General features: G+C 41.6%; 2 protein-coding genes across 2 annotated transcripts in view; both read right to left on the bottom strand.

Moving 5' to 3' along the window:
- LOC310725516 (junctional adhesion molecule-like) overlaps positions 1 to 4,525 on the bottom strand; it is a 52,205-nt gene extending 47,680 nt beyond the window's left edge. Inside the window, exon 1 of the mRNA XM_083540532.1 lies at positions 3,837 to 4,525. Within this exon, the coding sequence (XP_083396658.1) occupies positions 3,837 to 3,885 (49 nt within the window). The 5' untranslated portion in view covers positions 3,886 to 4,525. The remainder of the gene's footprint in view (positions 1 to 3,836) is intronic.
- Positions 1 to 17,238, bottom strand: part of LOC310725463 (uncharacterized protein) — a 58,476-nt gene that overhangs the window by 34,749 nt on the left and 6,489 nt on the right. The gene's annotated exons all lie outside the window — the stretch shown is intronic.

Genomic DNA, 17,238 nt, shown 5'->3' with positions numbered 1-17,238 from the left:
GGAGAGGGACTCGGAGGAGTCACTTCGCCTTCTGTGACCAGAGGTGTCGGCGCTCCTGGAGACTCTGTTGCGGCGCGGCGCTCTCGTGACTACTCTGTGGCGGGAAAGCATGCTCCTGGAGACTCTGTGGCGGCGCGGCGCTCTCGTGACGACTCTGTGGCGGGAAAGCATGCTCCTGGAGACTCTGTGGCGGCGCGGCGCTCTCGTGACGACTCTGTGGCGGGAAAGCATGCTCCTGGAGACTCTGTGGTGGCGCGGCGCTTTCGTGAAGACTCTGTGGCGGCACGGCGCGGCACGCCCACAGGAACCTCGGAACAGAGCGGCACGCCTGTAGAAGCTCTGTGACGGCATGGTGTGCTCGCCGACGCTCGGAGATGGTGTGGTGCGTCCACGAGAACCCCGGAACACAGCAGCACGCTGGTAGAGACCCTGAGATGAAGCAGCCCTCTCATCAAAACATTGGGGCTGAGCTGCAGGCTCATGGGAGATCCGGCACGGAGCCGCGTGCTCTTGAGAACCTTGGAATGGAGCACCTTCCTCCTCAAGGGGACTGTAGTGGAGATCCACCACCTCTATCCCCAACTTCCCCAGAAGCAGCCCGCTGAATTCGGCGAGTGAGCCGAATTTGCCCCCTTTGGCGCTCCATAGTGAGCTGGCTTTGGCAAGAACTTCTCCAGACAGGAGGGAAATACAGAGGGCAATCTTGGCTCGTTCGGAAGGAAACCGGGAAATGTTAACAGCCACATACTCGCCGATGCCTTGCAGAAATCCACCCAATTCGTCTTTTTTCCCCGAGTAACGAGCCGGTAATTCCCTCGCGCTCTCTGAGGGGCGTGGCGTAGCCGCGCTCTCATGATCCGGCTTCTGTGGATCTGAACCGCGAGAAGCGGCACTGAGCTTCCGGAGGAAATCCGAAGCCGGGTTCAGCTGCCGATCCGTTGCGGTCGGAATCGCGGAATGGCGAATCCGCGTTCGGTATAGGTCGGTCGTTCTGTCAGGCTGCAGACGCGGAAGCCGATATAGTCCGATCATTGTCCTTTTATTTCAACAACCGTACAACACAAAAACACTCATAAGCCGTTGAAAACAACAAACAAAGACATCCGCTCGATACGCGTTGTCCGCTATGAGTTTGAATGTCCCAAGCATAATCCATAAAGCCTTCGGCAATGAGTAATCCAAGTCGGAAGTGGAATTTGCATATACAGCCGGCGGTCGAGCAGCCACGCGATTGTCCAGCTTGACAATATATCGACCGACAGCCTGTGACTCAAGAACGTGAGTTTATGTAGTCTGATCTTTCATGAGCCACAGCTGTCGGTAATCTTGGGAAGCAGCGTGACTGCTATCGAGGGGGGCGTGGCAGGGTGGATCTCTGACAGCTACAGACGGGGGCGCGGCAGGGTGAATCCCTGACAGCTACAGAGGGGGGCGTGGCAGGGTGAATCCCTGACAGTACCTATACTGCAAGAGGAATCATACTCATCATTTTCAGTTTAGAATGAATAATTCATATAAAAGTTATGCTCCTTACATGAAAAAGGTTTTTCTAGATAAAGGTGCCTTTGTAGAGAGAGTACAAAAATAATCCCAGCAGTTAAAGTTCGCAGTATAAAAACTACCTGCATCTCAAAGTCATCTAAAAATTCCAAGAGATTTGCATCATTGTGCAGAAGATCAAACAAATATTTTAAAAGAGTTAAACTGTAATAATGATATAAATATATAGGGTATGACAGTAAATATTGTGGTCTTTCTGTATTTTTGTGGTTCTATATTAATAAAGTATTGTATAACTGTACTTACAGCTGAAATTGGGACTGGGCTTTTTACTGATCGCCAACACTATGGCGTTCACCACTTCTAGACACATAGTCAGATGCATCCGCAAATCATAAACAGCTGTAACACAATGTGGGACAATTTTCAATATTTAATATTCATTTTATTTTTATATATTTATCTTGCAGGAATATATCACACAATATTGGTTAATATCTGCCATATTACTGAATGTTTTCTAGATGTCTCTAGATCTGACTTTTTACCATCAATATTGTTTGTTTAATACAGGCAAAACGCAGCTAGCCCAGTGTAAAATGAATTTACATTGAATTTGACCTGTTTATCCAGGGAGTCTGTAGATGCCTCTTTTGCACTAATAATTTGCATATGAATTTGAGGGACAGTCCAATTTTCTTTACAACTATCTCCAGACATGCTGGACATCAGTGTGGGAACAAGGATGCCATTAATTCTGGCCAATTAAAAAACACACAATGGTACCACTAAAACTATTACACATAGTGCTTCAAAATGTTTACGATTAAAAGATCAATGAGCTATTAACATTATTCATTTTTATTTATTTTTTTTATAAAAGAAGGCAGAAATTTCAAGATTGCAGCATCCTCAAGACTCAAAAATAGTAATATGATTGCAATAATTTACCAACACTGTATAATTTAATGGGTTAGTTAAAAACATGCAGAGGTGTCAGGGTGCGACTGAACGGGAGGCGGAAGCTAGAGTACAGCTCGCTCGGGTTTAATGACGAGAGTGAGAGAGAGAGAGATACACACAAGCACACACACGGCAGTCCTTAGGAATCCAAGGAGGGATATCCGTGGTAGGCCCTGGAGGGGCCAGGTCCACACAATCCAAGAACACGCAGGAAGATAGGGGTATTCCTGGGTGCGCTTTGAACCACTGTTATTTCTGAAGATAACTCTGTGCTCAGCTGAACATGGTTTGCTTTGATAACTTAAACCTCATTAAAACATTTTCATTCAACTTGGAATAACATTAAACAGATGTATAAAAAAGGTACATTGACCAGGTACATTACCTACACCATGCAGTACCACAGTGGTCCTTGCTTACATGTTACTAGTATGGACCTCACATGTGAATTTTCCTTCATCTTCTATCTTTACATCCTTCAACTGTATTGAGAAGTTTCCTTTAGAGATTTCGGAGGAAAAGAAATCAACTCTTCCAATAAAACTCTTATGTGAGGAATCTGGGAATATTTCACTGTTTTGATAAAGCAGGACAAGGATGTCTTCATCTCCATCTGTCTTCTTCCAGGTCACTTCTTCAATCTCACTGACTGGTACATGAGAATCTACAGAGCAGTTCGGTATGACATCTGAACCCTTATGGGCAAAGACAGCATGGTTTGCTCCTGTCATCACAAAATGCTCTGTAAAGATATAGGCAATGTTATAGTAACAGTAAATACAAAGTTTAGTGGTGGATTTATTGTGTTTTATAAAATGACAAAGATATTGGTATAATGGTATTATTATTATTGCCTTTATGACCTCGCCAGTGTCCTGGGTTTTACTTACTTGACATTTATAAAATCAGTGTCTCCTTTAACTAAATTTTTCAGTATGATGAAGAAATTCCCTTCTGAGACCTCATCTGGGAAAAAACTCAGCTCTGTCTCTAAACACCTGAGTCTGGAGATCTGGTCTGCTTTTTTTTCTTGCTGAAAGAGGCTCACTACAGAATCTGAATCCATCTTTCTCTGTTCTAACTGCATATCTTCTAAAGGCAGTGAACTTTCAATAAAGCATGGCAAGAGCACTGATCCTCCCAGCTGAGCCACAAGTGGAGCTGTATTTATACTATATTAAACAAATAACAGACATGTACAGAAACAAATAATTTGTTTAAAGTTTCCTTAATTTTCCTTTAGATTACTTGAGGAAAACAAAGCTGTTATAGCAAAGAGCATATCATATAATGCAAACACAATTATATATATTTAATTAGTCATTTTAAGAACATCATTAAAAATTTAATAATCTAAACTAAAAAAGTCTTACCTTCAAGTCCAACAGCATAGACAAACACTAAAAACACTGAGAAATACATGTTGCTCCCAGTTTATTCCTCCTGTGTCAGTGGGTTGGTAGGAATCAAATGCAAGACACCAGCAGAGATTTTAACAAAAGTTCTTCAATAAATGGTCAGGTAGCAGAAGGCAGGAGAAACGGTTCCTCAATGCACAGAACTATAGTATGCAAAACACAGTATGAAAATATAGTCCTTACATTCTAACTGGTAATCAGATCAATGCAGAGCAGAACAAAACAGTCTGAAAAACAGTCCTTAATCAAATACCAGATCAGAAACCAAAAACCAGTCCAATATTAATAAAAAAAAAAAAATAAAAAAAAAAACAAGAAGCAACGTAACACAGGCAAGCAGAGTGGGTCTCAGAAAACACAGAAGGTAACAGAGCAGACCAATTTCCGTTTTATGAAACTAAAACAAACAAACAAAAAAAAGGCTAGATATCTCTATGTCTAATAGCAAAAGTGCAGAAGCAAAACCTCACAGTAGTTTCATTACAGTCGTGCCAGGCTTGCAGTTTCATTTTAGAAGTGGAGTTTATACGTGTCATTTTTTTTTTAGGTGTAAGATTTTTTCCCCATAGCATTGCATTGCTCTACAATATTAACAAAAAAAACATTAAATAAGGTCACTTTTCAATTCGTACATGCATGTTGTTCATTAAAGAGAACAAAAACTTGTTTACTTAAATACTTTTAGTCTGCAAAACTGATGCCAATCTTTTGCTCAACTTGGGTTGGAAGCATAATTGCTTGCCAACAGAAATAAGCTGCAGACGTTGAAGCTGGTGAACCATCAGTTTGTAGAGGAACACTCACATGCTAGTTTTCTTTATTAATTAATAAATTATAAATAACTTTAATTAATAATTTATAAAACCCAGCCATTAGGGGGCACAAGCCAGTGTACTCTTAGTGCCGGTCCCAAGCCCGGGTAAATGGGGAGGGTTGCGTTAGGAAGGGCATCCAGCGTAAAACATTTGCCAAATCAAATATGTGGATCACAAATGAGAATTTCATACAAGGTCGGTCGAGGCCCGGGTTAACAACGACCGCCACAGGTATCATAATTGCTTGCCAACAGAAATAAGCTGCAGACGTTGAAGCTGGTGAACCATCAGTTTGTAGAGGAACACTCACATGCTAGTTTTCTTTATTGATTAATAAATTATAAATAACTTTAATTAATAATTTATAAAACCCAGCCATTAGGGGGGCACAAGCCAGTGTACTCTTAGTGCCGGTCCCAAGCCCGGGTAAATGGGGAGGGTTGCGTTAGGAAGGGCATCCAGCATAAAACATGTGCCAAATCAAATATGTGGATCACAAATGAGAATTTCATACCGGATCGGTCGAGGCCCGGGTTAACAACGACCGCCACAGGTATCGTTAGCCGACAGGGTACCGGTGGAAATTGGGCTACTGTTGGCCGAAGGAGGAGAAGGAGAGGAGGAAGGCGTCTACAGAGACGGCAGGAAAAGGAGCAGTGTAGGAGAGTAGAGGTTCGGGTTGGTACTTTAAATGTTGGTACTATGACGGGTAAAGGGAGAGAGATAGCTGATATGATGGAGAGGAGAAAGGTAGATGTGTTGTGTGTTCAGGAGACCAAGTGGAAAGGGAGTAAGGCCAGGAACATTGGAGGTGGGTTTAAACTGTTTTATCATGGTGTGGATGGGAAGAGAAATGGTGTAGGGGTGATTCTGAAGGAAGCGTACAGTAAGAGTGTAGTGGAGGTGAAGAGAGTTTCTGATAGGGTAATGATCGTGAAGGTGGAAGTTGAAGGGATGATGATAAATGTCATCAGTGCCTATGCTCCACAAGTTGGCTGTGAGATGGAGGAGAAAGAAAGATTCTGGAGTGAATTAGATGAAGTGGTAGATGGTGTACCTAGGAAAGAACGATTGGTGATTGGGGCAGACTTTAATGGGCATGTAGGTGAAGGGAACAGAGGTGATGGGTAGGTATGGTTTTAAGGAGAGGAATGTGGAAGGGCAGATGGTGGTAGATTTTGCTAAAAGGATGGAAATGGCAGTGGTGAACACGTATTTTAAGAAGAAGGAGGATCATAGGGTGATGTATAAGAGTGGAGGAAGGTGCACACAGGTGGATTATCTTCTGTGTAGGTGATGCAACCTGAGGGAGATTGGAGACTGTAAGGTGTTGGCGGGGGACAGTGTAGCTAGACAGCATCGGATGGTGGTCTGTAGGATGGTTTTGGAGGAGAAGAAGAAGAGGAGGAAAGTAAGGTTTGAAAGAAGAATAAGATGGTGGAAACTGAAGGAGGAAGAGTGTAGTGTGAGGTTCAGGGAAGAGGTCAGACAGGGGCTTGGTGGTGGTGAAGAGGTGCCGGATGATTGGGCAACTACTGCAGGAGTAATGAGGGAGGCAGCTAGAAAAGTACTTGGTGTGACATCTGGAAATAGAAAGCAAGACAAGAAGACGTGGTGGTGGAATGAGGAAGTGCAGGAGAGCATTAGGGGAAAGAGATTAGCAAAACAGAAGTGGGATCGACAGAGTGATGAGAAGAGTAGGCAGGAGTACAAGGAGATGCAGCAGTAGGTTAAAAGGGATGTGGCACGTAGCTTCCTGTGTTTGACTTGTTTGCCGCGAGTTACGTGTTTGTATCTCTCTCGGCGTCTTTCAAACAAACTTTGCTATCTATCCATCCGTTTTTCCTCTTTTAATAATCCTTAATTGTTTTTGTCTTCCTGACTTGTGCCTGTAGTTAGTTAACTCGACTATAACTAGTGTTGTTTATATTTATTTTCTCTCACTCACATCTCTGTATAATAAATCTGTTCGTGACGATAAGCACTATGCCGGTTGTTTGTCTGCATTCGAGCACAGGTGAGGACTCGTTCGAGTTGCAAACGGTGGCGTTGGAGATGGAGGCATTGGAGAAACAGATTCGCGAGCTGCATGTAAAGCATGACCGGCTGCGAGAGCGGAAAGCGGCGCTGGAAACATCCCGGGCGGACGCGCACTCATCCCAGGTAAACTCCCGGGTTGAAACTAACGCTCCCAGCACATCAACTCGGCGTGCTTCTATGCCCAGGCCCAGCGCACCTACAACTCCGGCACCGGTGCAACATGGACCCTGGATGCGGCCGCGGCGAAAGAGACAAGCCAAGCCCCGATCGAGGACGTCTCCACCTCCACCACCGGCCTTCGAGATCTCGACCGAGAACCGCTTCGTCCCCCTCCGCGAGACGGAACGCGACACTGTTATTCTCGGAGATTCCATCGTCCGGCATGTCCGCGCTACCCGAGCTAAAGGTAAGGTGCACACTCGCTGTTTTCCTGGTGCTCGTGTTCTGGATGTCGCTGCGCAGGTACCCGCGATCCTGAACGAGAACTTCGGAGCGGTTGTTCTCCATGCCGGATCAAACGACACCAGGCTGCGGCAAACGGAGATCTTAAAGAGGGACTTCAGGATCCTGGTGGAGACGGTACGCAGCACATCACCCACAACGAGGATTATAGTGTCAGGACCTCTTCCCACTTACCAGCGAGGGGCTGAGAAGTTTAGTAGACTTTTAGCACTAAATGAATGGTTACAGTCATGGTGTCGAGAACATAAACTTCTCGTTGTTAATAACTGGAACTGTTTCTGGGAGCGTCCTAGGTTCTTCCGCCCTGATGGCCTGCACCCCAGCAGAGTTGGAGCAGCAGTGCTATCAGATAACATCTCTAGGATACTACACACCATCTGACTGGTAAGACATCAAGAAATCTTCAACTATAAGAACACGCATACTACAGACCAAATAGTTACAAGTTCACACACAGCCCAGTTTATAGAAACCGTATCTATTCCTCGGGTAGTAAAACCAAGAATTACATACACAAGATCCAGAAATAATCTTATTGCAGTTAAAACTGAAAAATGCCAGATAAACAAACACAACAAAGTTCTAAGGTTCGGTCTTTTAAACATTAGATCACTTGCACCCAAAGCACTGATTGTAAATGAGATGATCACAGAGAATAATCTCGATGCACTCTGTTTCACTGAGACCTGGATTAAACCAGGTGATTATATGGGTCTAAACGAGTCGACACCGTCAGGATATGTTTATAAGCATGAGCCCCGTCAGACTGGTCGTGGGGGGGGTGTAGGAACCATTTATAGTGCTTCTCTTAATGTTAGTCAGAGATTAGGATTCAGCTTTAAATCATTTGAAGTGCTCGTTCTTAAAATTGCACTTTCAGACATGCACAGAAAACTCGCTCTGGTCACCGTGTACAGACCCCCAGGGCCCTACGCTGATTTTCTTCATGAGTTTGCTTGTTTTCTCTCAGACCTCTTGATCAGCTTTGATAAAGCGCTGCTTGTAGGAGATTTTAATATTCATGTAGATGATGCAAATGATGCCCTAGGAATATCATTTGTCGATTTACTAAACTCTTTTGGAGTTAAACAAAACGTCACCAGACCAACCCACCGTTTTAACCACACACTAGACTTAATAATATCCCACGGAGCAGACGTCACTGATATAGATATTTTACCCCAGAGTGATGACATCACAGACCATTATCTCCTACTGTACACACTACCGGTAGAGCAGATTAACCGTGTTTCACCACGGTATCGACTTGGTAGGACTATTATTCCAACCACTAAGGACAGATTCATAAATAACCTGCCTGATTTATCTCAGTTTCACATTAAACCCATAACTGCTGATCATCTTGATGAGATGGCGAACAACATAGACCTTATCCTCACTAGCACTTTAGACACTGTTGCCCCCATCCGGTTAAAAAAGGTTCGAGAACAAGCACCTGCACCTTGGTATAATAGTCATACGCATGCCCTAAAGAGAACAACACGTAATCTGGAGAGAAAATGGAGGAAAACTAAATTGGAGGTATTTAGAATTGCGTATAAAGACAGTATGCTTAGCTACAGACAGGCGCTAAAAGCTGCTAGAGCTAAACACCTGAGCAAACTCATAGAAAATAACAAAAACAACCCCAGGTTCCTTTTCAGTACAGTCGCTAAATTAACAACAAATCAGGGATCTGAAAAATGTGTTCCATCACAGTTTAGTAGTGAAGACTTTATGAATTTCTTCACTGAAAAAATAGATAACATTCGAAAAACATTTGTGGCAGTTCAACCTCTGACAGCATCTCCCGACAAAATCGTACTTACAACCCCACAACTACACTGTTTTACATGTATAGGACAGGAAGAGCTGTATGATGCTATTATGAAAGCTAAATCAACAACATGTCAGTTAGATCCAATTCCCACTAAACTACTGAAGGAAGTGTTATATACAGCTGGTGAGCCTCTTTTAAATATTATTAACTCCTCACTATCGTTAGGTCATGTCCCTAAATCCCTCAAGTTAGCAGTTATTAAGCCCCTCATTAAAAAACCTAATCTGGATCCAAGCACGCTATCGAATTACAGACCAATTTCAAATCTCCCATTTATGTCTAAGATTTTAGAAAAGATTGTCGCTGCCCAGCTATGTAACCACTTGCAGGAGAACAATATCTTTGAAGAGTTTCAGTCAGGTTTTAGGCCCCATCATAGCACAGAAACTGCTCTAGTTAAAATCACTAACGACCTGTTTTTAGCTTCAGACCAAGGCTACATCTCCCTATTAGTTTTATTAGATCTTAGTGCTGCGTTCGACACTATAGATCTTCTCCTCGATCGCTTACAGAATTACATCGGTATTCAGGGACAGGCATTAAGCTGGTTTAAATCCTACCTCTCCAATCGTTACCATTTCGTAGATTTAAATGGAGAGCTATCCAGGATAATGCTAGTAAATTATGGCGTGCCACAAGGGTCAGTTCTGGGACCCCTGCTTTTTACAATATACATGCTTCCATTAGGAAATATTATTAGAAGGCATGGAATTAGCTTCCATTGTTATGCTGATGATACCCAGCTATATATTTCATCCAAACCAGGCGATACAGCTCAATTAGCTCGCATAACTGAGTGTGTTGAAGAAATAAGAGATTGGATGACCCATAACTTTCTGCTATTAAATTCTGATAAAACAGAGATTTTGCTCATCGGCCCAAAAAATAGTACACAGAAGCTCCAGCATCTCAGCCTGCATTTAGATGGTTGTTCTGTAACTACTAGTCTAACGGTAAAAGACCTGGGAGTTATTTTAGACAGCAACTTATCTTTCAAAAATCACATCAATCAAGTTACAAAAACAGCCTTCTTTCACCTTAGAAATATTTCTAAGCTAAGAAATATGTTATCTATATCTGATGCAGAGAAGCTCGTCCATGCGTTTATGACCTCTAGAATAGACTACTGTAATGCATTACTAGGTGGATGTCCTGCATCATTAATAAACAAGCTTCAGTTAGTTCAGAATGCCGCAGCAAGAGTTCTTACTAGGTCAAGAAAATACGATCATATAACCCCAATCTTATCGTCCCTACATTGGCTTCCTATTAAGTTTCGAATAGACTACAAACTACTGCTACTCACTTATAAAGCACTAAATGGTTTGGCTCCCATGTATCTATCCAGTCTCTTAACACGCTACAATCCGTCACGCTCCCTGAGATCTCAAAACTCTGGGCTTCTAGTAGTTCCTAGAATAGCAAAGTCCACTAAAGGCGGTAGAGCATTTTCACATTTAGCTCCTAAACTTTGGAATAGTCTTCCTGACAGTGTTCGGGGTTCAGATACACTCTCCCAGTTTAAGTGCAGATTAAAAACATATCTTTTTAGATATCATAACCTTGTGCTCCAGAACATCTGATCACATGCACATTATCAACTTGTGCTGTTAATATCATGAACAGCAGCTACGCTAATTCCTCTCCACTGCTTCTCTTTCTCTCCCCATCCCGAGGCATCCTGAGGTTTGGCCAGCTCCAGTCACGTCCCACCTCGTGAAGATTATGGACCTATGGATGATCATGGAGAAGTAGATGCCGAGTGTTTAAAGGCCCTGGCATGGAGAAGCTGATGCTGGATCTATGATGATCACAAATTGTTCTGTATTGTTGAAAGATTTATGACCAAACTTTTGATGTCACCCATATGAGGATGGGTTCCCCTTTGAGTCTGGTTCCTCTCAAGGTTTCTTCCTCATATCATCTAAGGGAGTTTTTCCTTGCCACTGTCGCCACGGCTTGCTCATCAGGGACAAACGCACACCATTCACCTTCACTGTTGTTTTCTGTAAAGCTGCTTTGAGACAATGTCTGTTGTGAAAAGCGCTATACAAATAAACTTGACTTGACTTGACTTGACATGTGGCGAAAGCCAAGGAAAAGGCATATGAGGAACTGTATAAGAGGTTGGACACTAAGGAAGGAGAAAAAGATTTATACCGATTGGCCAAGCAGAGGGACCGAGCTGGGAAGGATGTACTGCAAGTTGGAGCAATAAAGGATGGAGAGGGAAATGTGTTGACTAGTGAGGAGAGTGTGTTGAGAAGATGGAGGGAGTATTTTGAGCAGCTGATGAATGAGGAAAATCAGAGAGAGAGAAGGTTGGAGGATGTGGAGTTGGTGAAGCAGGATGTAGATAGGATTAGTAAGGAGGATGTGAGAGCAGCGATTAAGAGGATGAAGAATGGAAAGTCGGTTGGACCAGATGACATACCGGTAGAAGCGTGGAGATGTTTAGGAGAGATGGCAGTGGAGTTTTTAACCAGATTGTTTAACAGGATTCTGGAAGGGGAGAGGATGCCTGAGGAATGGAGAAGGAGTGTGCTGGTACCGATCTTTAAGCATAAGGGAGATGTGCAGACCTCCAGTAACTACAGGGGAATTAAGTTAATCAGTCACACCATGAAGTTATGGGAAAGAGTAGTGGAAGCCAGGCTGAGAGAAGAGGTGACCATCTGTGAGCAACAGTATGGTTTCATGCCGAGGAAGAGCACCACAGATGCCTTATTTGCTTTGAGGATGTTGATGGAGAAGTATAGAGAAGGACAGAAGGAGCTGCATTGTGTATTTGTGGATTTAGGGTGGTGCAGGACATGTATGAGGACAGTGTGACGGCAGTAAAGTGTGCAGTAGGTACGACAGACTGGTTCAGGGTGAAGGTTGGACTGCATCAAGGATCGGCCCTGAGCCCTTTCCTGTTTGCAGTAGTGATGGACAGGTTGACGGACGAGGTCAGACAGGAGTCTCCCTGGACTATGATGTTTGCAGATAATATTGTGATTTGTGGTGAGAGTAGAGAGCAGGTTGAGAAGAGCCTGGAGAGGTGGAGATATGCGCTGGAGAGAAGGGGAATAAAAGTCAGTAGGAGTAAGACAGAGTACATGTGTGTGAATGAGAGGGAGGGCAGTGGAGTGATGCGGTTGCAGGGAGAAGAGGTGGAGAAGGTGGAGGAGTTCAGGTACCTGGGGTCAACAGTGCAAAGTAATGGAGAGTGTGTTAGGGAAGTAAAGAAAAGAGTGCAGGCAGGGTGGAGTGGGTGGAGAAGAGTGACAGGAGTGATTTGTGATAGAAGAGTATCTGCAAGAATGAAAGGGAAAGTTTATAGGACTGTGATGAGACCTGCGATTTTGTATGGATTAGAGACAGTGGCATTGAGTAAAAAACAGGAGGTGGAGCTGGAGGTAGCAGAGCTGAAGATGTTGAGGTTTTCGTTGGGAGTGACGAGGATGGACAAGATTAGAAATAAGTTTATTAGAGGGACAGCACATGTAGGATGTTTTGGTGACAAGGTGAGGGAGGCGAGATTGAGATGGTTTGGACATGTGCAGAGAAGGGACATGAATTATATTGGTAGAAAAATGCTGAAGATGGAGCCACCAGGTAGGAGGAAAAGAGGAAGGCCAAGGAGGAGGTTCATGGATGTGGTGAGGGAAGACATGCAGGTAGTTGGTGTAAAAGAGGCAGATATAGAGGACAGGGTGGTATGGAGACGGATGATCCGCTGTGGCGACCCCTAATGGGAGCAGCCGAAAGAAGAAGAAGAAGAAGAAGAATTAATAATTTATAAATGACAAGTCAATATTGATGCTTTATTAAATCTTGAAAAATCACTGTTTTAATGAAGAGTGAAGCCCATTTACAGTAGATCAGTGCTATATCCCAGAAAGAGTATGACAAAATATGTGGACAATGCAGTGGTACAAAATAATGAATTGGTTTTATAAGTATGTGATGATTTACCATTGCCTAAAACTTTGCTGTGACAATAGTGAGGCTAATAATCAAAGCCAACTAAAGTGAATATATGTGGTATTGAAGGATGTATTTTACTCATCAGCTGCTCTTATCTTTATCACATGTACATATTCCTTAAGCATTTTGTGATTTGAAAGCAGAGATTATGAGCAGCAGGAGGTATTTGTTCATTTTGTTGATTTCATCTTCACAGAGGAGTTTATTTATCTAGCATTAGCTAGATATAGAAACTTCTAGAACTTAACAAATATATATAATCAAAGTCACAAAATAAACATTCTCACACACTCATGGGTAAAAAAAAAAAGTCTGCACATCACTATGAAATTGCAGTTTTCTTTAATAAAAAGACTGGGTTTACACATCACTGCAAATCAGTCAGGGTTCGGAATATTCGGAATATCTTGGAGAGCATTCATCTCTTCCTACATGAACAAAGAATTCACACAAGTAAATACAATCTGAATAGTAAGATGGTAACTTATTTAATATTTATTTTTATGAATAAACAGAAATAAAAGTAATAATAATAATAACAACAACTACGACAACAACAATAATAATAATAGTAATAATAATAATGATTATTATTTTTAGCTAAGAAGGGGGTTATATATAAATAATATATAAAAAATAATATAAATAAAATATGAAAATAAACCCTATATGGGGTTTAGCCATCGTAGACCCTTAGGATTTCATACCTCAGGTCCTGTTATTCTCTCATCTTCATAATCTTGTGCTCTGTTGAAAACAATGAGACTTGTGAATGATTTGTCATATAGAATTCCAAACCCTGATAGAAATGTGTTTAAACGAGCAATTATTATCAATTATAAAAACTGTTTACCTGTCCTTGTATCTCACCCCTATGTCAGATAAAGCACAGTTTCAGACAGAATGTGTAGGAATTCAGAGAAGTTTAACAGTTTTTTTTTTTTTTTTTGAAAACCATTTTTTTCTAGAAATTCTGGCTGTACAAATTTCGACCCATGCATTTTAGTTAAATTACCAAGACACTGCAAGTAGCTTTTATAAAATATGTATAGAGTCAAGTAATATTCCAGACAGTACTCACAGGCATCATAGATCTGCAAGGTGAGCCAAGCAAATAGAAACACTGTTTCAAGAGGTAAAACTATCACACGGAGATCTTCTATAGTCCGTGCTCCTTTCCCTAGAGACAGTTGAATCTCATTTTTAGTGTAAATCAAAATATAAACTGTTACATGATCTTATGCTGGAATAATAAAAAAAAGAAATATTATGAATGAACGTGACACCAATGGCAAGCATTTTAGGAAAATGCAAAACGTCCACTGTTGATAGTCAATATATTGTATCAATGTAAATGTATTGTTTTATTTTTCGTACATTTTAATCCCCTATAATATCTTAGGAATGTATTAAATAAACCACATTACCGCTGGTTTGTTTATGGTGGAATTTGTATTACCTGCTTTTAGGATCAGTTCTGTGGCAAGTACGATTGCATTTACAGTACTGAGACCCACAGATCCAAACATGTAGACTATAATGTGAAAGACCTCTGTAATTCAAAACATTATGTTGACATGATGACATTACAAACTTAAACTGCGTGAAGATTAATGATAAATCATTTATTTTTATTAATTTTAGACTCACCAGGTAAATGTTTGGGATGTTTGAACAAGCAAATTGTCCAGCAGGCTCTAAAATCATTATTCAAATACATTACTTGGATGAAAATATATATATATATATATATATATATATATATATATATATATATATATATATATATATATATATATATATATATATAAAAAAAATTTTCATCATTTATTTTTCTGTTTCTTTTAATGTGGGTTTAATCAAATGCATGACTTTTTGGTGAGATCCATTCCTATTGAAAAAACATTATTATATATTGTACCTTCTATTTGCAAGACGATGTATGCATAACGAAAGCTCATCATGCTATATGTAGTGAATAAAAATGCAGCAACGATGGCACAGCATAAATCTGAAAGAAATAAAAGTAATAATATAATTTATGTATTTAATATAATTACTTAACCCAGAAGGACCTTATTTTGCCTAATGCTGGGCCATTCTGTCTATCTGCATGTATTGCATGGAAATACATCCAAAATCATTTAACGTTTTACACATACATAACTGTTCATTAAGTAAACAAAAAATATACAATGAGGAAAATAAATTGGAAACTAAAAACCCGGGGCCCGGAGAGTCGGACGCTTCGAACAGTTTAGCAGCAACTCTTCGGGACGAGATCTCAAATCTCTTTTGAGATCTTCCAGCAAGCTTTATCTTCAAAACACCAACTGCTCTGATCTTCAGGAGAAGCTGGGAGAACATCTGTCTCCATCCTAACCGACTCGTCCAAGATTCTTTTGTCTACCGCATCCGGACTCTTGTGCAACAAGTCAATGCAAGTAACCGGTTTACCAACTAATTTAGATGCGTGTTAAGTTTGAACCCCTTAATATTAAGGCGAATTAAAATTTCTGTGATGATTTCTCAGTTAGAATGTGAAATAATTTGAAGTAAGCTGCCTTTCCTTTCTTTATCTCCTTCTTCCTTTCCTTTCTCTTCCTCTTTTCCTAATTTCAACTTTCTTTTCTTTTATTTTAATTTAAATTTTCTTTATTTCTTTTTGTTTGTTTGTTTGTTTGTGTAGTTAGTTTTATGTTGTGTTTGTCTCATTCATTAAACGCCGTATTTTTCACAAGTGATTATCTCTGAGTACGTTCAATAAATGCGAAGTTCCTGCAACATCAGGTCTGAACTACATGCTCTATTTAATTCAATTTAATTTACGGTATAAAGTAAAAGGGGGTTACGTCTTTCTTGGCCAGGGAGATACCTCTTTTATAGAATTATAGTTTGCCGGACGAACAGACAAATAAGTGTAATGTTAATTCCATTACCGTCAATTCAACTTAATTTAAATATTTAGGAGTAACTATAACCCGTTATAATTACTCATAAATATTTACCTCTCTTTGCGCGCTAAATTCGCTACATATAATGGTGGAGAATGCGGGCAGACTGTGCTTCCAACTATATACAAAATGTATCTGTATTATAAGTTTGTCCCTCTTATCCCCCAGTCGCTACAGAGGCTATGGCTGTGGCCCCTGAGGGGGAACAGTTTCTAGCAGCTGTTCTTTCTACTGAGGTAGTGAAAACCATCCTCCAATCCAGAGCTCACTTTATAAGGAGTTCATATACCGCTAAATGGCACTTGTTCGCTTTGTGGTGCGAACACCACCAATTAGACCCAGTTAACTGCCCTGTTGATTCAGTGCTGGAGTTCCTACAAGAACAGTTTGCCACAGGGTTTCTCCTTTAATCTGCCAGGTTTATATGTCCGCTATCGTACCGATACTGTACCCCGGTGCGGGGCAGTTGCTGGGTAAACACCATCTGGTGACACGTCTGAGGCCCGGCATGCAACCCAGAGTGCCTGTTTGGGCTGTTGTGCTGGCAGCTCTGTCTTAGCCCGCCTTCGAACCTTTGGCCAAGGTGGCCCTTAGGTACCTGTCTATAAAGACTGCTTTTTATCTGGCTATATCCCTGCGAAGAGATTTGGGGACGTACAGGCTCTTTCTGTGGCCCCGTCTTTCCTGGAGTTTACCTCTGGCATGGCCAGTGCCTTTCATTACCCTAAACCAGGGTACGTACCTAAGGTGCCTGCGGTTCCCCCATGACCTGTTGTGCTGCAGGCATTCTATCCTCCTCCTTTCGAAGCCCTTGACCAGGAGAAGCAAAACCGACTAATAAAAGGACTTATAAGAGGATGCAATGGTATCAATAATTTATCTGCTCAAGGTCTGTTTATTATCAGGGAGGCCTCTACTCGGAGGGGAGGGGGCCACAGAAAGGACCTGCAAATTTCTGAATCTCTTGAGAGAGAGTTGTCTGCGGGCCTCTAAGTGTGGCCAATCATTTTTGGCAGCAATTCTGGGGTATTTCGCCCAAGAAAGTGAACCCCTAAAAGTGGCGGGTGACGGGAAACTCTAATTTTCTGCCCTGACATACAGTTGGATCTAGAGAAGGCATCATAGAACAGCTTGCATGTGATGTTCGTCCAGAGAGCGGGAGAAGATCAGAGTGTTGCCCAGGTACACAAAGATAAAATAGTTCAACATGTCCTGAAGAACATCATTTACCAGAGCCTGCAACACCGCAGGAGAATTAGTGAGGCTGTACGGCA

Source organism: Silurus aristotelis, assembly GCF_946808225.1.
Source record: "Silurus aristotelis genome assembly, chromosome: 4".
In the NCBI taxonomy this organism is placed as follows: domain Eukaryota; kingdom Metazoa; phylum Chordata; class Actinopteri; order Siluriformes; family Siluridae; genus Silurus; species Silurus aristotelis.
This window is presented reverse-complemented; position numbering and strand designations above follow the sequence as displayed.